This window comes from Microtus pennsylvanicus, chromosome 11 (genome assembly GCF_037038515.1).
Source record: "Microtus pennsylvanicus isolate mMicPen1 chromosome 11, mMicPen1.hap1, whole genome shotgun sequence".
Taxonomy (NCBI): Eukaryota; Metazoa; Chordata; class Mammalia; order Rodentia; family Cricetidae; genus Microtus; species Microtus pennsylvanicus.
This window is the reverse complement of record NC_134589.1, coordinates 102,758,711-102,784,162: the sequence shown is the minus strand read 5'-3', so window position 1 is coordinate 102,784,162 and position 25,452 is coordinate 102,758,711. Positions and strand designations below refer to the sequence as shown.

General features: G+C 45.4%; 2 protein-coding genes across 2 annotated transcripts in view; one reads left to right on the top strand and one right to left on the bottom strand.

Moving 5' to 3' along the window:
• The window catches only part of Bfar (bifunctional apoptosis regulator), a 33,503-nt gene extending 32,528 nt beyond the window's left edge, over positions 1–975 (bottom strand). The window contains exon 1 of the mRNA XM_075942074.1: positions 778–975. The gene's annotated coding sequence lies outside the window, so the exon portion shown is untranslated. The remainder of the gene's footprint in view (positions 1–777) is intronic.
• Positions 976–5,721: 4,746 nt separating this feature from the next.
• Positions 5,722–25,452, top strand: part of Parn (poly(A)-specific ribonuclease) — a 97,411-nt gene continuing 77,680 nt past the window's right edge. Inside the window, exons 1-12 of the mRNA XM_075942073.1 lie at positions 5,722–5,886; positions 6,288–6,365; positions 7,518–7,597; positions 8,247–8,314; positions 8,395–8,476; positions 12,199–12,259; positions 17,486–17,630; positions 19,446–19,511; positions 20,380–20,418; positions 21,137–21,179; positions 23,123–23,203; positions 24,466–24,522. Coding sequence (XP_075798188.1) covers positions 5,868–5,886; positions 6,288–6,365; positions 7,518–7,597; positions 8,247–8,314; positions 8,395–8,476; positions 12,199–12,259; positions 17,486–17,630; positions 19,446–19,511; positions 20,380–20,418; positions 21,137–21,179; positions 23,123–23,203; positions 24,466–24,522 — 819 coding nt within the window. The 5' untranslated portion in view covers positions 5,722–5,867. The remainder of the gene's footprint in view (positions 5,887–6,287; positions 6,366–7,517; positions 7,598–8,246; positions 8,315–8,394; positions 8,477–12,198; positions 12,260–17,485; positions 17,631–19,445; positions 19,512–20,379; positions 20,419–21,136; positions 21,180–23,122; positions 23,204–24,465; positions 24,523–25,452) is intronic.

Here is a 25,452-nt window from a genome sequence, read left to right as displayed (position 1 = left end):
GGGAAAAAGGGGGAGGTCTGAACAGCCCATGAGTACGGTTTTCCCATCAAGTTTGTGGAAGAAAAACATGGGCATAACCGAGCATGGGTCAGGACACGTCCAGACTGCTTACAAAACAACAGTAACAAGAACAAAACAAAACTGCATAGGCACGTGCAGTTCGTATTGGCTCCGGGGTGTGCCTAAAGACAGAGGAAAACGCCTTCACAGTGGCCTCACCTGGTGTGACGTTGGGGCCAACCCAAGGGCAAACCAAAGGGCTTCCCTGGGGTTGACCCGTCGGTGACAATTGAGGCATAACAAGGCTCCCACTTTCTCTTTTCTACCAAAGTTAGTGGTTCGCCTCTTGCCCAACATCGTCCCCCCCCCCCTCTCTCTCTCTCACACACACACACTCCCCTTACTACAACATTTCTAAGCCGTGAGTATGGGAATGACAAGAGCGAAGCTCAGGTCAGTCCAGTGTGACGTTGGAGTTTGATGTTCCCTTTTCTGCGTTTCCCATTATTAACAGTCTGCCCTGGGACAGGAAGGTTAAGGATCTAGCGGACGTGGCAGGCACCCCTAGCCCGCAGGTGTGTCGAAACAACACCTCCTTGTCCGCCACCAAGTGGGCGAGTGGCTTAGACCCAGACCCCGACGCGGGCAACAGCCCGGCAGCCCGGGGGAGGAAACGGCCGCGAGCTTGGGCCACCCTGCCGGCGCGGCTCGGGGAGCGGGGTCCGTTCCATCCCAAGCCAAGCGCCCCACCACCATTTCCACCGCGCTGAAGCTCACCTCGCCAGTAGTCCCGGGACCCGCTAGGAGCCCTGCGGAAGCAGAAAGCCGCAGGCTTCCCTTCCGGATGTAACCTAGGTCTTCGGGCGGGCCGTGCCGGCTCCCTCGACCATAGAGGAGAGGCCGTTCTCACGCCGCAGACTCTCAACCCCAGGCGACCTCCCCACTGCCTAGAGCGGCCGCGCCGGGGAACGGTGTGCCGCATGCGCACTAGTGCGGCCCGCCCATTTGCCGCGTGGTCTGAGCCCCTAAATCACAGCCCGAGGGTGGGGTGTGTTTTTCCATTAAGCCTCGCTCCCGGAACGTGTGCCTGTGTTTACATGATCTAGCTTCGGTTAGACATTAAAATAATTCTCACTCTGTCCCGTTTGCACAGCAATAAATCTTACCTTCGCATTCCACAGAAAACCAGAAGCCGGGCTTAAAGTTTTATTTATAAACCCGGAGCCGTGGAGCACGTCTTTAATCCCAGCACTCAGGAGGCATTCATTGTAATAGGGGATACAGATTTTACCATTTTAACGTTTTCCTTTTTGAGATACAACCTTTATAGCCCAGGTTAGTCGTAAATCTGAGATCCTCTTAAATCAATCTCCCCAAATGTTTTGAGCACAGGTGTGTTGAGGAGGAGGGAAACCTCGCTCCCCAGTGGGGGTTCCCTCCCAGACCAGGGATTAGGCACAAACCACACCCCAACACCGGTTTTCACAGAAGGATAGTTTACTAACCAGGGAAGAAAAGTCAAGGTAACTGTTTTCTAACTTAGATAGTAAATAGCAGCGAATGACCATGTAGGCGTAATTTTTTTTTTCCTTTCAAGACAGGGTTTCTCTGTAAAGCTTTGGAGCCCCTAATGGAACTCGCCCCGACCACACAGAGATCAGCCTCCCTCTGCCTCCCAAGTGCTGGGGTTAAAGGCATGTGCCACCAACCACCCAGCACTCAGGTTTAATTTTTAAAGAGATTGTGGGTTATGGAGAGGGAAGAGAAGAGGAGAGGTGGGGAAGGGGAGAAGGAAGAAGGGTTGGGGAAAAGTAGCAGCTGCTTCTCCAGAAAGGGAGGGAGAAAGGGGGGCAGGAAGGAGATCTGCTTGCCTCAGTGAAGGGAGGGTGGGGAAGAGTTGGGAGTGGGAGGCGCTTATCTCTTAGGGGACAGGGTACCCAGGTGACTCACCAGGCCAAGCAGATTGCAACATCCACTGCCCTACTGTTCAGGATATCATGCATGTTCTTCTGTTCTGTCTTCCTATCTCATATCTTCACTTTTTTTTTGAGACAGTATTGTAAAGTTTTTGTGACCCAATAAGCCTCTCTGCTACTGCAAGAATTCAAATCAGACCAAATCAAACAGAATTAGAAAAAGCACAGGTTTATGGATACCTTCCAGCACTTTATAAGAGGAAAGGAGATGGGGAGGGAAGATTGGAATACGTTTGTTCTCTGGGGGGCAGTTTAAATACCCTCTGGGGAGGGGTCATCATTTGGCGGGCTTTCTCAGAGGTGAAGTCTGACTGAAGCAACTCCCAGGGGAGGGGGCATGAGATGGAACTTCCACCCAAACATTCCAGACTTTTTAGGTATATGGATGCCAGGGACTGGGGTAAAGCCTTAACCCAAACAAGAATCTCACTACATAACCCTGGCCAGTCTGGAACCCTGAGATGTGTCTGTTTCTGCCTAAGGTACAGGCTTGAAAAGCATGTGCCTCCACACTCAGGTTGGTTTTTTTTCCCCCTTGCTTTTTCGAGACAGGACTTCTTTGTAGCTTTTGAAAGCTGTAGTGGAAGCCAGGAGGTGGTGGCACACACCTTTAATCCCAGCACTCAGGAAGCAGAGGCAGGCAGATCTCTGTGATTTCGAGGCCAGCCTTGTCTACAAGAGCTAGTTCCAGGACAGGCTCCAAAGCTACAGAGAAACCCCGTCTTGAGAAACTTCTCCTGGAACTCACTCTGTAGACCAGGCTGGCCTTGAACTCACAAGAGATCTGCCCATCTCTGCATTCCAAGTGCTGGGATTAAAGGCCTGTGCCACTACCACCTGGCTTTTATTCATTCTTATTGAGGGTCTTACCCAGGTCTTGTTTTATAATATTTTTATTTATTTATTTATTTATTTATTTATTTTGAAAATTTTCTGTGAAACAGTCCTGGCTGTCCTGGAACTTGCTCTGTACACCTGGCTGGCCTCAAACTCACAAAGGTCCTCCTGCCTCTGCTACCTGAGTGCTGAGATTAAAGCGTGCACCACTACCGCCTGGCTACTTTTATTATTTTTAATTATGTGTATGTGTGTGTCTGTGACTGTGTTGCATTGTGCAAGTGAATGCATGTGCCATGAAGGCCAGAGGCCCTGAACTGGAGTGACAGGCAACTGTGAGTCTCCTGATATGGGTGCTAGGAACTGAACTCAGGTCCTCTGCAGGAGCAATGGATACTCTTAACTACTAAGCAATTTTTCTACTTCCTCATCTCCTGGCTTACAGGCAAGCCTCCCTTCTCTTCAGCACCCCTGCCATATCTAATGATCTCCCTCCTACCATGAGGTCTGATCACGGTCTCAAACTCTGACTCCTAGTAAAATCTCATTCATGAAGAGTATTATTTGTCAACTTCCTTACCTGGGCTGACCTCAATTTCTTTTCTTTTCTTTCTTTTTTTTTTTTGGTTTTTCGAGACAGGGTTTCTCTGTAGCTTTGGAGCCTGTCCTGGAACTAGTTCTTGTAGACCAGGCTGGTCTCGAACTCACAGAGATCCACCTGCCTCTGCCTCCCGAGTGCTGGGATTAAAGGCGTGCGCCACCACTGCCCGGCTCCTCAATTTCTATTGTATTGCTATTAGTTACAGTTAACACATTGTAAGACCCTGTTTCAAACTTCTCCCACTCAACAACAAACCAATCAGTTATTTATACAGATTGATTTGTGTATAATTCTCTCTCTCTCTCTCTCTCTCTCTCTCTCTCTCTCTCTCTCTCTCTCTCTTTCTCTACAGCGTTTCTTTATGTACCATTGGTTGTGTTGGAACTTGCTATGTAGACCAGGCTGTCCTCGAATCCGGTGGTCTGCCTGCCTCCCAAGTTCTGGGATTAAAGGCGTGCGCCACCACTATTCACCTGTATAATTCTTTAAAATTCACATATTTTAAAATTCAACATGACCCCAGGAAACTGAAGTTTAGGAAGATTGGCTGCATTACCAGGTTACTAAATGGTGGAGCTAAGTTTCAACTAGCCCTCTGGACAACTTTATAGTGAGGTTTTTGAAAGACCGAGTAGGAATTATTCACTCCATCCGTTTGATAAGGGTATCTATTATGTGTCAGTCCAGTGAAAGGCATTGGGGATCAACAACGATCTCCAGCCAATATGACTCACCTCTAACGGCTCCAGCTTTGCCCTTTCTGCTTAGCTAAGAAACCCTGCATCCTCATCACTCTCTGTTGCAGCACCTTCCTTGCTCTTTATCTCCATAGCAACTACCATGTTTCCAAAGGGCAAGTCGGATTTTCCTTCCTACTGTTGCCAAGTTGAGACCCCCAGAGACACTACCGGAATCCAGTCAAGTCCAGAATGCAAAAGCAAGGTTTATTCTCCAGCCAGGCTGGGAGTTCATCCATTACGTACAACGCAGCGCAGTAGAGAAAGCTCCCTTCCTCATTTGGGGTTGACTTATATAGGCAAAAAACACAAGCGGGGTTCATTTTGGATCAAGGGGGTTGGTCTTGCTAAATGAAGGATGGGGGCTACTTCTGCACACCCCCCTTCCTCCTTTAAGTGGCAGCTTCTGCTTCTGTGCATGCCCCCCCCCCAAGCAGTTATGTCTGCTTCTGTCTAGACCACAAAGCTGGGTGTTGACAGGTGGGGTTAGCTGCTAGGAACATCTTGGGAATCTTTTGGTTTTTACTCGAACCCAGTGTCCTAACCAGCTCTTGATCTTGCAAAGTTTTTAAAATTTTCCAAGTTTTCTGCTCCAATGGGACAATCACCATGCTTTTTCATCCTGGTATCCCCATCCTTCCAGAGAGGTAAGGAATGGGAACTCAGTAAAAAGGGGCTGAGAGATGGTTACTTGGACAGCAGCACTTGCTGTCAAATCCACAAGACTTTAGTACAAATCTCCAGCACCCTTGTAAAAAGCCAGAAACAGCCCTGAAGGCCTGCACCGCGGGGTTCGGAGACAGAGACTGGTACCTTAGGAACTGTCTGGCCAGCCGTTTCTGTTGAAACAGATTCAGTGAGAGACCCTCTCTCGAGGAAGGTAGACAAGGAGAGACCACACCAAGGTCCTCCTTTGCCTACCACTGGCAATCACCACACACACGCACACATATACCTCTCCAACGCTACCCCATAAACTCACAAATAACACACACACGTATGATATTATATACACACATGTATGTACACACACAACATATGTACACACTTTTATTCTCAAAATGTTTGCGGACACACACAAAACATGTATGTATACACATACACACAACATGTATGTATACACGCACATATATATTTTTACTTATTTACTTCTAGAGAGCTTCTCATTTTGTTGCCTAAGTGGCCTCAAATTTGCTATTCCCCTGCTTCATCCTCCTCAGGTCCGGAATTTCAAGTCCAGGGAAAAAAATCTCTAGATCAAGTCAAGCGGTGGTGGCACACACTTTTAATCCGAGCATTCATTCCGGAGGCCAGGCAGGCAGATCTCTGTTTGTTCGAGGTCACCTCGTTCTACAGTGCGAGTTCCAGGACTGCCAGAGCACAGGAAAAACCCTAACCAAAAACCAAACCAAAACAACAACAAAAATCTGTTGGTCAACCAGGGGTCAGAACAGTTTGGCCAGTGTTTGTGGGACTTTGTGAGCAACACCACTTCCTGCCCCCAGACAGCCCGGAGACCCTCAGCCTCTGCCCCGCCCCGCCCCTGCCGTGACGCAACTCTGACGCAGGCGCAGCAGCGCGCGCTGTTTCCGGAAGTGTCCTGGCCGTCTGTTTCGTGGCCGCCTCCGACACCTGGGTAGCTGCTCTTTGCTGTGGAACTCTGCGCGTGGACCGGCGTCGGCCTGGGCGGGGCCAGGGTTCTGTCTGCGCCGCAGAATGGAGATAATCCGGAGCAGTGCGTGTCCGCCGTGTCCCCCCTCCCTTGTCCCCAAGCCCACCCAGAGTGCTAGGCCCAGACCTCGTGTGCTTGGCGGAACCCGGGGCCAAGTCACTTCTGCTGCTTGGCTTTGCATCCTTGTCCCTCTGCGAACCGTGCACCCTTGGCACGCTTGCCTCTCTTCCCCGTGCATCTCCTCTGGCCTACCCTTCTCAGTCGTGCACACTTGGGGTCTTGGACTCTTCTGCCTAGCCACTCCTGAAGAAGTTGTCTCTCTTCGGTCCTTGCAGACTTTAGGGACTTGTCCGTCTCTTCCGTGGCCCTGGGCGCTCTTCCAGACCCTTCTCTCCCATCTCCTTTTAGTTGGTGGGCTGGAAGGCCGGCCATCTATTCTGAACCTCTTCTTGGTTTCTCTGCAGATTTTAAGATTAATCTTCAGAAAGTGTACCAGGCCATAGAGGAGGCTGACTTCTTCGCCATCGATGGGGAGTTTTCAGGTATCACTCCCTTAAGAGCTCGGGGTTTACACCTTGTATGGCTAAGGCTCCTTTTGTAATCTTGCTAGTTATGGCAAAAGCGTATGAGAGATGCAGTGGTTCTGTGATTAGTCAGACTGAAGTTTGTGGAAACAGATTGTGGTTCTGGCACTGCTTAAAACAATTAGGTGTTTATGGTTAAAATGCAGAGGGCTGCTGGGCGGTGGTGGTGCACACCTTTAATCCCAGCCCTTGGCGGGGCAGAGGCAGGAAGATCTCTGTGAGTTCGAGGCCAGCACATTTCCCCAGCCCTATTTCAGTTATTATTAAGTAGTTTTGCAATTTGGTGGCATTAATTCCACACATGCTGAGATGCAGTCGGCGCTGTCTATCTCTGGAATTTTTTTCCTTTAATCTTAAACAGACACACTACTCAAGGAATTATCCATTACCTCCTTTGCCTCTGTCTGCCATCATTGATTGTGTCTTTGATTGTGGCCACTCTAGATACATACATCATGTAAATGGTATTTTGTGACTTGCCAGGGCCACACTTGAACGGCAGATAAGGATATTACTAATGCTTTAGTGGAAATCTTTGCATAGCTCAGTAGATACATGTCTGCGTGAATATGTCTTTAAGTATGTGCACATCTATGTGCATGAGCAGAGGCTAGAGCTCAACATTCATTGGTTGTTTTCCTCAAACTACTTTTTTTTTTTTTTTGGAGACAGCATCTCTTACTGAACCTGGAATTCAGTGATTCTCCTTGATTGGCTGTCTGGCTGATGTGCTCCAGGGATCCACTATCTCTGCATCCACAGTGCTCCATGTAGCTGTTTGCATGGGTTCTGGGAATTCCAACTCAGATCCTCATGCTTACACAGCAAGCGTTTTGCTGACTGATCCATCTCTCTAACCCCCAATTATTATTTTTCTTTGAATGTAGGAATCCAGCTCAGGCCCTCTCATGTGCATGATGAGCAAGCACTTCTACCAGTTAGCTACACCCAACACACACATTAATGTTAATTTTAAAAAAGTGTGATATAGACACTTGGAATTAATTTTAAATAATAGGGATATGAATCGGCACTGAATGAAGACTCTAGCAGAGGCAGTTTTATATTGGCATTTACTAATGAACCCAGTCCTTGTTTGTTATCATCCAGGAATCAGCGATGGACCTTCCGTCACTGCATTAACAAGTGGTTTTGATACCCCAGAAGAGCGATATCAGAAGCTTAAAAAGGCAAGTGGATATGCTCAGATGTCTTTCTCTCTGCCATGTGGCTCCTGCTGTTGAATTAAACTTACACTTTCGTATTTTGTAAGTGAGGTGTATCTTCTTTTTTTTTTTTGTTTTTTTTTTTTGAGACAGGGTTTCTCTGTGGTTTTGGAGCCTGTCCTGGAACTAGCTCTTGTAGACCAGGCTGGTCTCGAACTCACAGAGATCCGCCTGCCTCTGCCTCCCGAGTGCTGGGATTAAAGGCGTGCACCACCACCGCCCGGCTTCTTTTTTTTTGGAGGTGTATCTTCTCAACACCAGCCACAAAATAACATTTTAGTGATGTTTAAAATAGCAAAAGTTATTGTTTGTTGGAAAAAATTCTGAGTAAGGGCTATTATTTCTTAAAATTAATTTGATGTGTAAGAAATAAATATGTAGTTGTAATAGTTTGGAAATAGGCTTAATGCTATGCTCTGGCGATGGTAGATAGCTTCTTAGTTGGGAACAAATTAAGAACTGTGTATAAATGAATAAGACTACTGATGTATAGCTTGCACAGTCTGTTCTGCTGAAGTTATGTTGAGTGATTCAGAAAGGCTTCAGATTGAGAATACTTGCTCATGTCAGATATATGACTCTCTTGTGATTGATTTTTTTTTTCCTTTGCCAGCATTCTATGGACTTTTTGCTGTTTCAGTTTGGCCTTTGCGCTTTTAAGTATGACCACACAGAGTCCAAGTAGGTTGTCTTAATAGTTGGGAATTCCTAAGCTGTCTCCAAATATCACCCCTAAGTGTCCTTTTCTCTTATTTTCTCAGGCATATAACGAAGTCGTTTAACTTCTATGTTTTCCCCAAGCCTTTCAGTAGGTCCTCGCCGGACGTCAAGTTTGTTTGTCAGGTTAGTAGTGGAACTGCACTTTTTCTACTTATGATATGTTGTTGGGATGGAGTGGAAATGAAGAATTCCTGTAGATTTAGCTCTAGGGCTGAGCTGTAGGTCAGTTAGCAGAGTGCTTGCCCAGCGTGAATGATGCCCTGGGTTCTATCTCCAGGACCACATAGGGTGCGTGCCTGTGATAACAGCCTCGGTAGGGAGGTGGAGGATCAGAATTACCTGGTGAGTTTGAGGACAGTCTGGGCTATATAAGATCCTGTGTCACCCCCCACCCCGCAAAACAACAAAGACAAACAACTAAAAAAAACCATACAACCAAGCAACAAGATTTGCATTGAATATGTTATCTCACCTTTCTGACCTTCATTTTTAGGTTTAAATTAGTGATATTGCTAGCTCCTCTTTATTTCAAGACATTATAAGAAATAGGCTCTAAAGATAAGCAGATGGAAATTAGATCCTGCACTGTATTATTTATTAATAAAGCTGAGTTGGGGATCATGACATTGCAGTGGGACTCCATTTGGGACATCTTCTGTCTTCCTCTGTATTTACCCTACACCCGGACCCCAGACTTCTCCTTACCTCATTATCTTTGTTCCTTCCTCAAGGGTAGAGCTTTCTTTTCTGAAAGAGTCAAACTTTTTAAACCTGGGTCCTTTCCCCTAACTCACCAATTCAGAAACAGAAGGTGGAAAAGACTCCATTTTCCTTTTGAGAAGAACACGAAGTAGAGAGGCAGGGAGACTTCCCCTGAGACTCTTGTGGTCTCTGGCTTGGCAGATACTAGGTAAATAAAGTTTCCCTTCTGCCTGCTTGGTTATTTGTTGTCGTGAATAAGCAGAGTGTATGTGGGTGTACTATGGAAGAGAGGGGCTGCCTCTTTCCTCTGTAATCCTGCAGCTTAGGTGGTTTTTCCCTACTAACATGAGTTCATCTTAGTCTTTTCCTTTTTTGCCATAAAAGTGGTAATACATCTGTGGAAATCCAAAGCACAGACTCCTGGGCACTGGGCACTTTCTTTCTAAAGTTGCAAGATAAGGGCTAGGAATGTAGCTTAGTAGGTAGAGTGCTTGCCTAATATGCACAGGTCCTTGAATTTGATTCCCAGCACTTGCATAAACTGAACCCAAAGGTGTAGATAGACAGACAAGTGGCACATACCTGTAATTCTAGGGTCTCACGCATAATAGGTAAACATTTTATAAACCGAGATACCTCCCTGGCCATAAAGTTGTATTTTTGTTGTTGTTGCTTGCTTGTTTTATTTAAAAGTCTATAACTGCAGGCTTTGGGTTCATAGCTGAGTGGAGAATCAGGGCATGATAGCCAGGATCAGTAATCCCAGGGCTGCATGTTGAGACAGGTAGGTTCTGAGGGGAGGTGCCCGCTGGCCAGCCAGTCTGGCTGAAAAGGCAAGCCCCAGGTTCAATGAGAGACTAAAAATTAAACTGGAGAGTGATTAGGACCTCAGGATTCCACATATGGCTGTATGGGTGAGTTGAGTGCACCTGTGCGCATCTTTATACATCATATGGGCAAGTGCAGATATATACACACAGCAAAGAGAGAATGATACGAAGATGCAGACATGCATAGACACTTACACCTCTCCCAGATACTACATACACATAGACACATACCTCCATCTGCAGAACTACATTTTACAAAAGAGGTAGGTGCTAGAGTATGAGGAGATTACAATTATGTCATCTGGGACCTAAAGGCAAAACATCTTACTGTGTCCTTGAAAGTTCAGTGTGTTTAGCACAGAGCTGCTAGGTAAGATGCAGGAATGGGCTGCGGAGACTTCCAGGCAGAGTGAAGCAAGTGAAGTTGCAGGATGGCATTTATATGCTTTTTGTCTTCTTTTTCTACTTCCCACCTTCTCTTTCTCTGTGTTTTCTGAGACTTGTTCCAATGGAGTTCAGACTAGTTTCAGAATTACTAAGTAGTCAAGGATTGACTTGAACTTCTAGTTCCTGCTCGAGGTGTATTTTTAAATGTTTAAAATAGTTGGATGTATATGAAAGAATTTTTCTAGAATGTCTCTGTGATTTATTTGCCAGCAAATGGTTGACTTGTCTACCTGTTTTATATTCCTATACCTCGGTTTATGTGAAATTTCTTGCATGAGAAGGGTTTCTAGAGGAAAAACTTTAAGCAGCCCCGGATTGGCACATGGGAGACAAAAAAAATCCATGTCCTTAGCATGTCTGTCAGAGATGGAGTGTTTGCACAGCTGTGTAAGACTTAGGGAGAGCCGGGCAGTGGTGGCGCACGCCTTTAATCCCAGCACTTGGGAGGCAGAGGCAGGCGGATCTCTGTGAGTTCGAGACCAGCCTGGTCTACAAGAGCTAGTTCCAGGACAGGCTCCAAAACCACAGAGAAACCCTGTCTCGAAACCCCCCCCCCCAAAAAAAAAAAGACTTAGGGAGAGTGCCAGGCAGTAGCTCATACCCTTAATCCCAGCACTCAGGAGGCGGAGGCAGGCAGATCTCTGTGAGGCCACCCTGGTCTACAGAGTCCTCTTTAGTTACTTTGAGGAAGGGCTTCATGATTTGGTCAAATTCATGCACTATTTCTAAAATTATTTACTTAACTCTGATAAATCTATTCACATCTTCCAGGTGCAGGATGTGTTTGTTTAGTCAGGTTTGCTAAAATTTTTGTTTTGTTTTGTTTTTCGAGACAGAGTTTCTCTGTGTATCTCTCTGGATATCCTGGAATTTGCTCTGTAGAGGCTGGTCCTGAACTCAGAGATCATCCTGCCTCTGCCTCCCTGAGTGCTGGGATTAAAGGCGTGCACTACCGCCCGGATGGATCTTGAAAATTAAAAACACCCAATTGGCCGGTGGTAGTGGCACTCCCATTTAATGCCAGCACTCAGGAGGCAGAATCAAGTGAATCCTTGTGAGTTCAAGGCCAGCCTGGTCTACAGAGTGAGTTCCAGGAAAGGCTCCAAAGCTACACATAGAAACCCTGTTTTGAAAAACCAAAAAAAAAAAAAAAAAAAAAGAAAGAAAGAAAGAAAGAAAGAAAGAAAGAAAGAAAGAAAGAAAGAAAAACATGCAACTGGCCAGGTTTGGTGCACAGGCCTGTCATCCAGCTGCTCAGGAGACTGAGGCAGGGAGCAGCAGAGCTTGAGCCTTTAATGGACTACAGGCTAAATTCAAAGCTATCTTTGGCAACTCGACAACTCAGTGAGACTTTATCTGAAAAACAAAACAAAACAAAACAAAAATCTGAGTGTTGAGGATACAGCTCCTTGGTAGAGCGCTCGCATAGCGTGTATGAAATCTTGGGCTGTGATTGTAGCTAGCACATTTGGTAGCGTGTGTGCCGAGCGTGAAGTAAGCTTTGGAGTCCATCCCAGGACTCAGACTGGGTATGGTTGTGCACAGTTACAGTCTCAGTCCTTAAGGAAGGGGGAGGATTAGGAGTTTGGTCCCTTGAATCCACTTGCAGGTGGAAGGAGAGAACCAACTCTGCCAGTTGTCTTCTTGCTTCCACACCTATTCCACTACCACAACGCTCACACGCACTGTTCTAATAAGAAGATGGCCTTCTGGGTCTAACTCTTCAGTTTAGACTTGAGGCTTTATGAATGTTCTTATTTCTGTTTACAGCCTGTCAGTCTAGTAAGAGCGGGAGCCTATTGCTACTGGGGAGTTAGCCGCCCACTCTGGATTTTTAACACTGACATGTGTGTTGTCTATTTTCAGAGTTCCAGCATCGACTTCCTAGCAAGCCAAGGATTTGACTTTAATAAAGTGTTTTGCAGTGGTAAGACTGACTTTGTAGTTGATAAAACTTTAAAATCCTTCAGAAGTAAATCTCATTTCACTTGAGAATCACCATTTTCCAAAAGCCTTTTTATTTTATCAACTTATAGTTCATCATGGAGACAGTGCTAGGTTTCATGTTCAGTACTGCATTTATAGATGTGTGCTGCCTCACCCAGCTTGTCCGTGGGTGCTGGGGCTCCAAACTCTGTTCCTCGTGGCATGTATGAAGTCTTAGGCTCAATCCCTACTTCTCAAAAACAGCAGCAACCCGCAAAGAAAGAGCGTTTGGGGCTGTGAATGTAGCTAGCTCATTTGGTAGAGTGTGTGCCTAGCCTGAAACAAGTTTTGGAGCCCCTCCACATAGCAGGTATTTAGCTGACTGAGCTATGTCCCTGAACCTCTATGTTTAATTTTTTTATTAAAAAAACATTTTTGCTCTGGGCGGTGGTGGCGCACGCCTTTAATCCCAGCACTTGGGAGGTAGGGCAGGCGGGTCTCTGTGAGTTCCAGGCCAGCTTGGTCTACAAGAGCTAGTGCCAGGACAAACACCAAAGCTACAGAGAAACCTTGTCTCAAAAAAAAAAATGCATTTTTTCCATGATATTTATTGAGCTCTACATTTTTCTCTGCTCTCCTCCCTGCCTCTCCCCTTTTCCCTTCAGCCCTCCCTCATGGTCCCCATGCTCCAAATTTACTCAGGAGATCTTGTCTTTTTCTACTTTCTACTTCCCATATAGATTAGATCTATGTAACTCTCTCTTAGTGTCCTCATTGTTGTCTAAATTCTCTGGGATTGTGGTTTGTAGGCTGGTTTTCTTTGCTTTATGTTTAAAAACCACCTATGAGTGAGTGCATGTGATAATTGTCTTTCTGTGACTGGCTTACCTCACTCAAAATAATGTTTTCTAGCTCCATCCATTTTCCTGCAAAATTCAAGCTGTCATTATATTTTTCTGCTATGTAGAATGTACCACATTGTATAAATGTAACATATTTTCCTTATCCATTCTTTGATCGAGAGGTTGTTTCCAGGTTCTGGCTATGAGAAACAAAGCTGCTATGAACATAGTTGAGCACATGTCCTTGTGGTACAATTGAGGATCCTTTGGATATATACCCAAAAGTGGTATTACTGGGTCTTGAGGAAGGTTGTTTCCTAATTTTCTGAGAAATCGCCGCACTGATATCCAAAGGGGTTGTACCAGCTTGAATTCCCACCAGCAATGCAGAAGGTTCTCTTTTCCCTACAACCTGTCCAGCATAAGTTGTCATCAGTGTTTTTGATCTTGGCCATTCTTACAGGTGTAAGATGGAATCTCAGAGTTGTTTTTTTTTTAATTTTATTTTTATTAAAAGCAGTCCTTTTTATTATACATACCAATATAAGTTCCTACTCCCTCTTCTCCTCCCATGCTCTCCACTTACCCCCACTCATCCTACACTCATCCAGTCCACAGAGAGCGTAAGGCACACAGCTTTGGGTAAGGTCCAAGAGCCTCCCTACTATATCTAGGCTGAGCAATGTATCTATCCAAAGAGAATAGGTTCCCAAAAATCCAGTGCAAGAAGTATGGATAAATCCTGGTACGACCGACAGTGGCCCTTCAGTCTGTCCTAGCCATGCAAGTCTCAACCACAGTCAGAGCGACTAGTTTGGACCTATGCTGATTCTTTCTCGGTTCATCTGGAGTTCGTTGATGCTATTGATTTTGTATCAGAGTTGTTTTGATTTGCATTTCTCTGATGACTAAGGATGTTGAATATTTCTTTAAGTGTCTTTCAGCCATTTTAGATTGCTCTGTTGAGAGTTCTCTGTTTAGGTCTTTACTCCATTTTTTTTTATTGGATTATGTGATCTTTTGGTGTCCAATTTCTTGAGTTGCATTTATTTTTTTTAAATAGTTTATGTCTATTTTTATGAGCATTGATTGTTGTTTTGGCTTGCATCTCTGTGTGAGGGTGACAGATCCTCTGGAATTGGAGTTACAGACAGTTTTAAACCGCCATGTAGGTGCTGGGAATTGAACCTGAGTCCTCTGAAAGAGCAGTCCGTGTTCTTGACCACTGCGCCATCTCTCCAGCCCCCATTTTTGCATTTCTGTGTTACATCTGTGCCCATCCAGTGTGTGTGAGTACAAGAGCTCAGAGGAGGATTTTGGGTACTCTGCATCTGGAAGGTGATGCGCTGTCTGATGTGATGCTGGGACCTGAGCTCAGACCCTCCAGAACAGTAGCAAGTGCTTTTCACTGCTTCAGCTCCACCCTCTCTTTTGTAACCTGGTTAATTCTGAGTGAGTAAGAGAGTAGGTAGTATTTCCTTAGATTGTAATTAGGTCTCTTAAAGATAGTTCATCTTACCCCTTTAGGACTTACTCACATCTGTCCAAATGCAGGAATGTTTCCTAGGTCCTGCCAGAGTGACAGGTGCATTTCCTACTTAAGCCTTCTGGTCACAATCTCCCATACCCATTACTGTTTATCTTATAATGGAGACAACTCATGGGGAGAGGTGTGGTCTGTATAGCTGGCCTGACTCCAGTGGCTCAGCTGTGGCGCTCTTGGACTGGACAGCATGCTGAGGAGGGGCTGTGCCTTCCTCATGTGCCGTCGTCACTGTAGAGCATGAGGCGTCTTTATCAGGGAGGAGACTTACTATTTGTTGAATGTTAGTGCTGGAATATTGGATAGTAGGACATAGTAGAATGGCGTTCCTTTCTCTTAAATGTTTGGGAGTGAAGGTGGTAGGTGGTACATCAGTCAGTCAGGCAGTCAGTCAGCCTGCCTATGTGAGACCCAGTTTCATCCTTAGTATTACAAAAAAGAAAAGAAGAAAATAGAAGGAGTAAATTTTGAGAGTCAGATGTGGTAGCTGCCCATAATCCCACAGCTGAGGCAGGAGAATTGCAAGTTCAGTGCCAGCCTTGGCTTCAGTAGCAAGAGGCCCTGTCTCAAAACCAGAAGCCCTGGAATAACTCTTCTGCTGGAAGTTCTTCCTAGGGCTGTCACAGGCTCCGTGACATCCAGACATTGTACAGGAGCTTCAGGGCTGTCATAGACTCCGTGATGTCCGGGCATTCTCCAGGAGCTTCAGGGCTGTCATAGACTCCGTGATGTCCGGGCATTCTCCAGGAGCTTCAGGGCTGTCATAGACTCCGTGATGTCCGGGCATTCTCCAGGAGCTTCAGGGCTGTCATAGACTCCGTGATGTCCGGGCATTCTCCAGGAGCTTCAGGGCTGTCACAGGCTCCGTGACGTCCGGGCATTCTCCAGGAGTTTCAGGGCTGTCACAGGCTCCGTGATGTCCGGACATTCTACAGGAGTTTCAGGGCTGTCACAGGCTCCGTGACGTCCGGACATTCTCCAGGAGCTTCAGGGCTGTCATAGACTCCGTGATGTCCGGGCATTCTCCAGGAGTTTCAGGGCTGTCACAGGCTCCGTGACGTCCGGGCATTCTCGAGGAGTTTCAGGGCTGTCACAGGCTCCGTGACGTCCGGACATTCTACAGGAGTTTCAGGGCTGTCACAGGCTCCGTGACGTCCGGGCATTCTATAGGAGTTTCAGGGCTGTCACAGGCTCCGTGACGTCCGGGCATTCAATAGGAGTTTCAGGGCTGTCATAGACTCCGTGATGTCCGGGCATTCTCCAGGAGCTTCAGGGCTGTCACAGGCTCCGTGATGTCCGGGCATTCTCCAGGAGTTTCAGGGCTGTCACAGGCTCCGTGACGTCCGGACATTCTACAGGAGCTTCAGGGCTGTCACAGGCTCCGTGACGTCCGGGCATTCTCCAGGAGCTTCAGGGCTGTCACAGGCTCCGTGACGTCCGGGCATTCTATAGGAGTTTCAGGGCTGTTACAGGCTCCGTGACTTCCGGGCATTCTCCAGGAGCTTCAGGGCTGTCACAGGCTCCGTGATGTCCGGACATTCTCCAGGAGCTTGAGCTCCAGCTTGGCGTTGTTGTTGGTCTGTCTAGCCCTTCTCTTGCTCAGGGTGACTTTGACATCCAACAGGATGGTTAGGAATGCCCAGTTTTGTGCATTTCTTGAGGAAATACTAACTCGGATTGATTTTGTTGTCAATTAACGTTAGCATCCAGTGATGATTCCTTTGCTTCTCCCTCTTAGAGGGGTCCCTTCGTTGGCTCTGCATATCTTTTTTCTTGTCATTTGGTTTTCCCTCACAGTGACCTTTGCTCATTTGATCATAAGTTCCCTTTGTGGCAGAACAGGCTACCTCTGTTAATTCCTTCATGTTTTTATTCATAAATGCTCAGAACAGCATCAGGGCCGAGTAGTTATTGAAATGATGAGTGAATACATGAACAAGCATCTCTAATGATCACTTACCTTCTGTGGTTTTTGTTTTTACAGTGTAGTTAAAATGTGTTTTCTGAGTATGATAGGTTTTTTTTTTTTTTTTCGAGACAGGGTTTCTCTGCGGCTTTGGAGCCTGTCCTGGAACTAGCTCTGTAGACCAGGCTGGTCTCGAACTCACAGAGATCCGCCTGCCTCTGCCTCCTGAGTGCTGGGATTCTCTTTCTTTTTTTTTTTTTTTTTTTTTCGAGACAGGGTTTCTCTGTGGCTTTGGAGCCTGTCCTGGAACTAGCTCTTGTAGACCAGGCTGGTCTCGAACTCACAGAGATCCGCCTGCCTCTGCCTCCCGAGTGCTGGGATTAAAGGCGTGCGCCACCATCGCCCGGCCTGAGTGCTGGGATTAAAGGCGTGCGCCACCATCGCCTGGCTATGATAGGTTTTTAGTTAGTTAAAAACTTTTGTGTTTAAGCCAGGTGTAGTGATGCACACTTTTAGTCCATAACTTAGGAGGCAGAGACAGGCAGATCTATGTGAGTTCAAAGCCAGCCTGGTCTACATAGTGAGTTCCAGGAGAATCAGGACCACATGGTGGGACTCTGTCTCCAAAAACAGAAAAAAACACCCCCAACAAAAAACCAAAACGAACCAACCAACCAAAAATAGTTTCATGGCTCAGAAGTTAAGAATGGTTGCTTTTCTTCCAAGGGGGTGGAGCTTGGTTCCTATCACCCACATCTGACAACTCATAATTGCCTGTAACTCTAGTTCTAGGGGGTCCAAGGCCCTCTCTGATCTCCGCAGGCACCTGCATACAAGGCACATACTTAACACATAAGGAAAAATAAATTAAAAGGAAGAGTTTTCTCTGTGAAATTATTATGTCTTCTAATGTATCCTTTAAAAAATTATGTGTAGGAATTCCATATCTGAATCAAGAAGAAGAAAGACAGCTGAGAGAGCAATTTGATGAAAAACGTTCTCAGGCCAATGGGGCAGGAATTATGGCAAAATGTCCTGTGACAGTTCCTGAGGACCAGAAGAAGTTCATTGACCAAGTAGTGTAAGTTCCTAAAATGACATGCCACACGGGTTGGGGGCTGTCTCACCTTGGGCAGCACCTGCAGGGTACCTACATAGGTGTGATGTCAGAGGCAGCATCTTGATTGTGGCAGGACTTCTGTCTCCCACACAACTTGTGCTTCATATGCACAGGTGTTCACACGAGCGTGCACGGGAGTTGCAGGCTTTAATTGTGGCTTATCTAAATATGGCCAATAGCAGCAAGTTTGGGCCTGTTCCATGCTGCTATGTGAGGGCCTCAGCAGGTGTGCAGATCTGTCTGGACCAAACCTTCCCAGAATGTTGTTCCGTATTTACTATTTTTTTTTCTCACAGTGAAGTTTTGACAAGAAAATGTGTCCTGGGAGGAGTATCTAGTCTATCTAGTCTTATATAGGTTAGTCACCAGTATAGTAGCTTTATTAGAAAAGTCAAAGTGTATTGCTAGTATTGATGAATTCTTTCTTAAAATACTTACAGATTGTGTAAGTGGTATTTATACACTCATGTGTGGGTGTCTGCGTGAGGAGGTCAGAGAAGGGGGTTGGGTATCCATCTGCATCCCCCTTTGCTTTATTTTTGAGGTGGGGCTTCTCCTTGTAACTGGAGCTAGGCTGACAGGCAGCATGTCTTTGCCATGCCCGCTCCCAGCACTGGGATTGTGGCTGTGTGTTAAGTCCTGCCTGGCTTGTTGGTATTGGGATCTGCACTTACCTCATGGTTGTGTAGCAAGCACTCTTGTCTCTGCATATCTAATATTGATTGTTTGAGAAGATGTTTTAATTTCGCTAGTGACAGCAATAATTCACACAAAGCATATGTAAAAATACACCCATTTTTGTTTTTATTTTTTTTACTTTACTTACTATGTAAGTAGTGTTCTGTCTGCATGTATTCCTGCAGTCAAAAGCGGGCACCAGATCTCATTACAGACAGTTGTGAGCCACCTTGTGGATGCTGGGTATTGAACTCAGGAACTCTGGAAAAGCAGCCAGTTGTCTCTGAGCCATCACACTACCCCTTAAATTTTTTTTTCTCTTGGTTTTTTGAGACAGGGTTTCTCTGTAGCTTTGGAGCCTGTCCTGGAACTAGCTCTTGTAGACCAGGCTGGCTTCGAACTCACAGAGATCCGCCTGCCTCTGCCTCCCGAGTGCTGGGATTAAAGGCGTGCGCCACCACTGCCCGGCTTCTGTGTAGCTTTTGAGCCTGTCCTGGAGCTCACTCTGTAGACCAGGCTGGCCTCAAACTCACAGAGATCCCCTGCACTGCCTCCTGATTAGAGGCGTGCGCCACTACCACCTGCCATTTTCTTTGGCTTTGATTATCTTTTTGATATGCTTGGATTATATGGAAAAAAAGACCTATAAGCATAAGACATATGTTCTTGGGGCTGGGAATGTAACTTAGTTGGTAGAATGCTTTCCTAGAATGCACAAAGCCTAGGGTTTGGTCTCCAGCACTGCATGAGCTGAGTGCAGTGGTGCACATCTGTATGTAACCTTAGCATTCTACTTGTGAGGTAGAGGCAGGAAGAGCAGATGTTCAGGCTGTCCTCAGTACATAGCAAGTTTGAGGGCAACGTGAGATACATGAGACTGTCTCAAAAAATGCTTTTGTATGTGGGGGCATGTTCCAAAAATAGAATTCAGGCTTTTGTTCATGCTAGACAAGTGCTGTGCCACTGGCTTCACCCCAGCCCTGTGCTTTTGAATGTAACTTGCTGGTTACTTGAGTATGGATTTTGAGTACAATGACTGTTCTGATCACTTCATTCCTTCAAGGTACTTATGGTCCTTGTCTGATTCTTATTCATCAGAGAGAAGATAGAGGATTTCCTACAAAATGAAGAGAAGAAGATCTTGGATCTAGAGCCGTGCACTGGGTCAGTTCCTGTTTGTTGCATGCATTCCTTTGTAGGAGAGGAGTTCTGCTTTTTGATGTGTGTTCCCTCCCTCCCTCCCTCTTTCTCTCTCTCTCTCTCTCTCTCTCTCTCTCTCTCTCTCTCTCTTTCTTTCTTTCTTTCTTTCATTTTTGGTTTTCCAAGACAGGGTTTCTCTGTGTAACAGCTCTGGCTATCTGGAACTCACTCTGTAGACCAGGCTCTGCCTCCTGAGTGCTTGGATTGAAGGTGTGCATCATCGTGTCCAGCATGTATGGTCTTTCTACAACATCCTATAGTCAGTTCTCTCACAGATGTGCTCCTAAGACTTGTCGCACTGACACAGTGGGAATGTCTGTCTACTGAGACTCACAGTCAATACTTTGTCCCATTCTTGGACAGAGCCTTTAGGTTGTGCCCAGAAGCAGCGTCATTAGCCTGAAGGAGGCCTAACCATATGAGGATCTCAGAAGAGAAGGATTCACTGTCAGGTCCCCTCTGTTCTTTTAATTCTTTCTACAGAGAAAAACCAAGTCAGCATGTGAGAGAACATCTTAGCATCTCTCCCCCTTTACTCATGGCACACTTCACAAGGGTGTCAGGATGCAGATGTCTATTCTAAATTCTTCATGCAGCTGCAGCCAGCAGTATGTTTGATCCTAATTTCTACCTTATCTTTAAAAGCAATATAATAACTTTAAAATTCTGATTAAAAACACATGATGAGTCTTTCTGCCTCACAAATGTGCCTGTGTTTGTTATTCACACCACATTCTAATGAGGTCACTAAATTCAGTCTTTCCCAAGCATTGACTAATTCGTTAGGGTTCACTCTTAATAGCCCACGTTAATTCCTTTTTTTGTTTTATAGGTTCCAAAGAAAACTTATTTATCAGACTTTGAGTTGGAAGTAAGTATTTGAATTAGATGTGAGAGAGCTCTCAAGGACTGGGATTTACTAAAGTATAATCTTTGGTTCTATTTCTCATGAAGTTTTCAGTTATGGGTGATTTGACCCTATCATGTCCCCAGTCTGTTCTTAAATGGACTCCTCCGACACCACTTTGTATGTGTCTTAAGGCATACGTAGCTCCCTCTGTTCTCTGTGTCTCCCTCTCCCTCTGCCCCTCCAAACGAAAAAATAATCTGAGCACATGGGAATAATCTTGTTCTATCCTTACATCTGCTCTCTGTGCTTTCCACATCCCTTTCTTTGGCTGCTGCAAACGCCAAGGCAAACTGCAACCTAGCAGCGCCCTGCCCTCCCCTTTGTGCACCCCATGAAGTCTGCAGACAGTGTTAAAACACGTCAGTTATAAAGTAGGCATTAGGAAGCAAGATGTCCTCTGTGACAGTGGGTTGACTGTACTATGAAATACCAAGCATTTTAGAAAGTGCTAAAATCCTAAAATGTTCACATGAAATTGATGACATTCCAGTGCCTGAGACAGGCGGGAAAACAGTTTTCCGTAGGCTTTTCGTAAAATCTTACTGTAAAGTGTAGTGATGATTGTCCCATTTTAGTAAAACTTTAGTTTATAACCACGTGGCTGCTTGTCGAATTCTTTGGGCTTTAGCAGTCATTGAATCTACACTGATATGTTTTTCCTTTTTTCTTTTCCCTTTAGGTTTCCCAAAGGCATTCATGTTGAGACGTTAGAAACTGAAAAGGTAACTCAAAGTTATGCTGACAGTCAGCTGACACAGTGCCTTTGCCCTGGCTCCTATTTGTCTTCTCCGAACCTGCTTTTCCTTATTTGTAGCAGAGCTGAGTATTATGGTCTTAATCTAATGTAGGTTACAGCCTTTAAAAAAACCCAAGAAATTCAGAAGATTGATTGATGGATTTATTTATTTATTTATTTTTTCCAAGACAGCATTTCTTTGTGTAGCCTTGGCTGTCCTGACACTGACAGAGATCCACCTGCCTCTGCCTCCAGAGTGCTGGATTAAAAGCGTGCACTACAACTGCCTGGCTGTTTATGTTTTTATGTGTACAAATGCTTTGCCTGTGTTAGTTTGTGTAACATGTGACACTGTAAGTCAAACATAATTGGAGTTACAGATGTTTGAGAGCCATCTGTAGGTGCTGAGAATTGAACTCAGGTCCTCTGCAAGAGCAGTCATTGCTCTTAACTACTGAACCATCTCCCCAAACCCCACTTACTGCTTTTTTTTTTAAATGAAGATTCAGGCTAGGAGTAGAGATGTACTCCTTTAATTTCAGCTCTTAGAGGCAGACCGATCTCTTTGAGTTCCATCCAGCCTGGTCTGCATAGTGATTCCCAGGATGGCCAGGGCTATAGAGAGATCCTGTCTCAAGCAAAACAAAACAAAAAGCAACAAAAATGAACCAAATAAAATGATTCAGTGTATAAGTAGAAGAGTACTGTTCCCATATCTAATATATACATACATTATATATAGTATGCATTTTTTCTTTTTTTAATTAAAGGTTTATTTTTATTTTATGTGCATGGGTGATTTATGTGCATGTATGTCTGTTTGCCATGTGTATGCAGTGCCCACGGCAGCCAGAAAAGGGAATTGGATCTCTTGGGACTGGAGTTATAGATAATTATGAACTGCCATGTGGTTCTGGTAATCAGTCTTGGGTCTTCTAGATGAGCAGCCAATGCCCTTAAGTGCTGAGCCATCTCTCTAGCCCCTCTTTTTCTCTTAAAATTTATACCTGCACGTATGCATGTATGCACACACATGCTCATGTCTGTGTCTGTGTTGGTGGGCATTAGGGCATGTGGAGGTCAGAAAAGCCCAGCTAGAACTCAGGTGGTCAGGTTTGTCACTAGGTGCATTTCCCTCATGAGCCGTGTCTCTGGCCCTACAGTGTACTTAATGACTATAAAATATCTCATAAATATAAAATGATTTGTGAGAAATAAGACTATACTCCTCTAAGGTTTTTCTCAAGATCATAAAATATGTAGATGCTTTATTTAAAACTAATTATTTAAAATTTCATGGTCAAAAGTTACATAACCTTATTGATCACTCTGTAAAGTCTTGCTTGTGTGCACAGTCTGTGGTTGATTTCAGTTGACATTTGTTAGTTTGAATTTTTTTTTTTTTTGAGATAGGGTTTCTCTGTAGCTTTGGAGCCTAAAGGTGTGTGCCGTAGTTTGAATTCTTAAAATACTAGAAATGTTGCTGATGTTGGTAGCAGGTGCCTTTAATCCCAGCACTTGGGAGGCCTAGGCAGGCAGCTCTCTGATTTCAAGGCCAGTCTGGTGTACTGTAGTGAGTTCCGGGACTTGCTTCAAGATACCAAGAAGCCCTGTCTTGAAAAACAAAATGAAAGAAAACAAAGTACTGGAAGTGTCATGACATGCAGATGCAGAGGGGCCTGTGTCCTCACTCAGCTTGGGCATCATCTCAGAATAGCTTCTGTTGTGCTTGCTTATGCTTTGGCTGATAACTTTTTGGCTGTTTTCTTTTTGGCTTATTGAGATGGACTCATCTAGCTCAAGCTGGACTTGAACTCACTATGTAGCCCAATACATCAACATTGCCATTTGAAGTGATAGTCACAGCCCTTTGGAGCTAAAGGGGTGTACAGTGTTTTCAGAAAGCTGCACATTTGCTGTGTCTTTTAGAAGGAGAGACACATACTTATCAGCAAAGTGGATGAGGAAGAGCGCAAGAGGAGAGAGCAGGAGAAGTACGCAAAGGAGCAGGTGAGTGCGCTTGCTGTTTGATTTAGTGAGAGGTGACAGTGACACAGGACTGACTTCTTTCTAGGCATTTCTGGATCACAGTTGTTGGAACTTGTTCTGTTGACCAGACTGACCTCAAATTCAGAGATCTGCCTGTGCCTCCCAAGTGTTGTGATTAAAGGTGTTTATCACCACCTCTCATCGAAGACTTACTTTCATTATTTTGTTTTATTTTTATTTATTTCATTGGTGTTTTAGCCTGTATGTGTAAATGTGTGAGGGAGCTGGATCCCGGAGTCACAGACAGCTGTGAGCTGATGTGAAGGTGTCACATCCTCTGGATCCTGGAGTCACAGACAGCTGTGAGCTGATGTGAAGGTGTCACATCCCCTGGATCCCAGAGTCACAGCTGTACAGCTGTGAGCTGATGTGAAGGTGTCACATCCCCTGGATCCTGGAGTCACAGACAGCTGTGAGCTGATGTGAAGGTGTCACATCCCCTGGATCCTGGAGTCACAGACAGCTGTGAGCTGATGTGAAGGTGTCACATCCCCTGGATCCCAGAGTCACAGCTGTACAGCTGTGAGCTGATGTGAAGGTGTCACATCCCCTGGATCCTGGAGTCACAGACAGCTGTGAGCTGATGTGAAGGTGTCACATCCCTTGGATCCCAGAGTCACAGCTGTACAGCTGTGAGCTGATGTGAAGGTGTCACATCCCCTGGATCCCGGAGTCACAGACAGCTGTGAGCTGATGTGAAGGTGTCACATCCCCTGGATCCCGGAGTCACAGACAGCTGTGAGGTGATGTGAAGGTGTCACATCCCCTGGATCCTGGAGTCACAGACAGCTGTGAGCTGATGTGAAGGTGTCAGATCCCCTGGATCCTGGAGTCACAGACAGCTGTGAACTGCCATGTAGGTGCTGGGAACTGAACCCAGGTCCTCTAGAAGAGCAGTCAGTGCTCTTGACCGCTAAGCCATCTCTCCTCCCCACTTTCATTATTTATGTGTATGTGTGTGCTTTGTGTGTATCCTTGAGAGTGAGTGTGCAGAGGCCAGATGAGGGTATGGGAGCCCCTGAAGCTGGCGTGAAATGCATTGTGATCTCTCTAATGTGACTGCTGGGAACTGAACTTGGGTTCAGTTGGAGCTGTCACTTTTCTTCAGCCTTTACAGGGTTCTGAGGGGCACACTCAGGTTGTGAGGCCTGTGTGGCAAGTGCCTTTACCCACTAAGCCCTCTTGCTGGCTCTGTTTGTTTTTAATTTAGTTCTTTTACTTAGGAGGAACTGAATGATGCTGTGGGATTTTCAAGAGTCATTCATGCCATTGCTAATTCGGTAAGTCATCAACATTTTGGTTTTGTTTCTAATTAAATGACTAAGCATACTATTTAAGATTAACTGTCTAACTGCTATTGAAAATTCTTCATTTGATTACTGTCTTAGATAGAGTTTCTATTGCTGTGAAGAGACACCATGACCATGGCAACTCTTATAAAGGAAAATGTAGTGATATTTCATTTGTATTTTAATAAATAAAGCTTGTCTGAAGATCAGAGAGTAAAACAGCTGCCTGGTCAGCTGTACAGACCAGGCAGTGGGAACACACACCTTTAATCCCAGCAGCCACACTAGTTTGCCATAGAAACTGGGTGATGCTGGTGCAGGCCTTCCCAGAACTAGAGAGGAACATAAAATGCGAGGAGACAGCTCTCAGACACAGTCTCATTCTGAGATTCCTGGTCACCATTTTAGACTGAGGTAGAGGTAAGAGTCAGTGGCTGACTGCTTTGCTTTTTTAACTTTCAGGTTGAACCCTAATACCTGCCTCTGGATTTTTATTAATTGTACTGCAGGGAAATATTTAATTGGGGCTGGCTTACAGTTTAGAGATTCAGTCCATTGTCATCATTGTGTATATGGAGGCATGTAGGCAGACATGATGCTGGAGTGATGGAGAGGCTGCATTTTATATGGAGGCGACAGGAAGTGAACTGAGACAACTGGGCATAGCTTGATCATAAGAGACCTCAACCCCACCCCCACAGTGACATATTTCCTCCAGCAAAGCTACATCTTCTAATAATGCCACTTCCTAGAGCTTATGGGGGGCCAGTTATATTGAAATTACCACAGTTACCCTTGGAATGTTTACCTAGTCTCAAGGAGGAAGTCAGTGACACGGGGTCGGTTGCTGCAAGACTCTGGGCTGTGGTGGCAACACGCCTTTAATCTCAGCACTCGGGAGGCAGAGGTTGGCGGATCTCT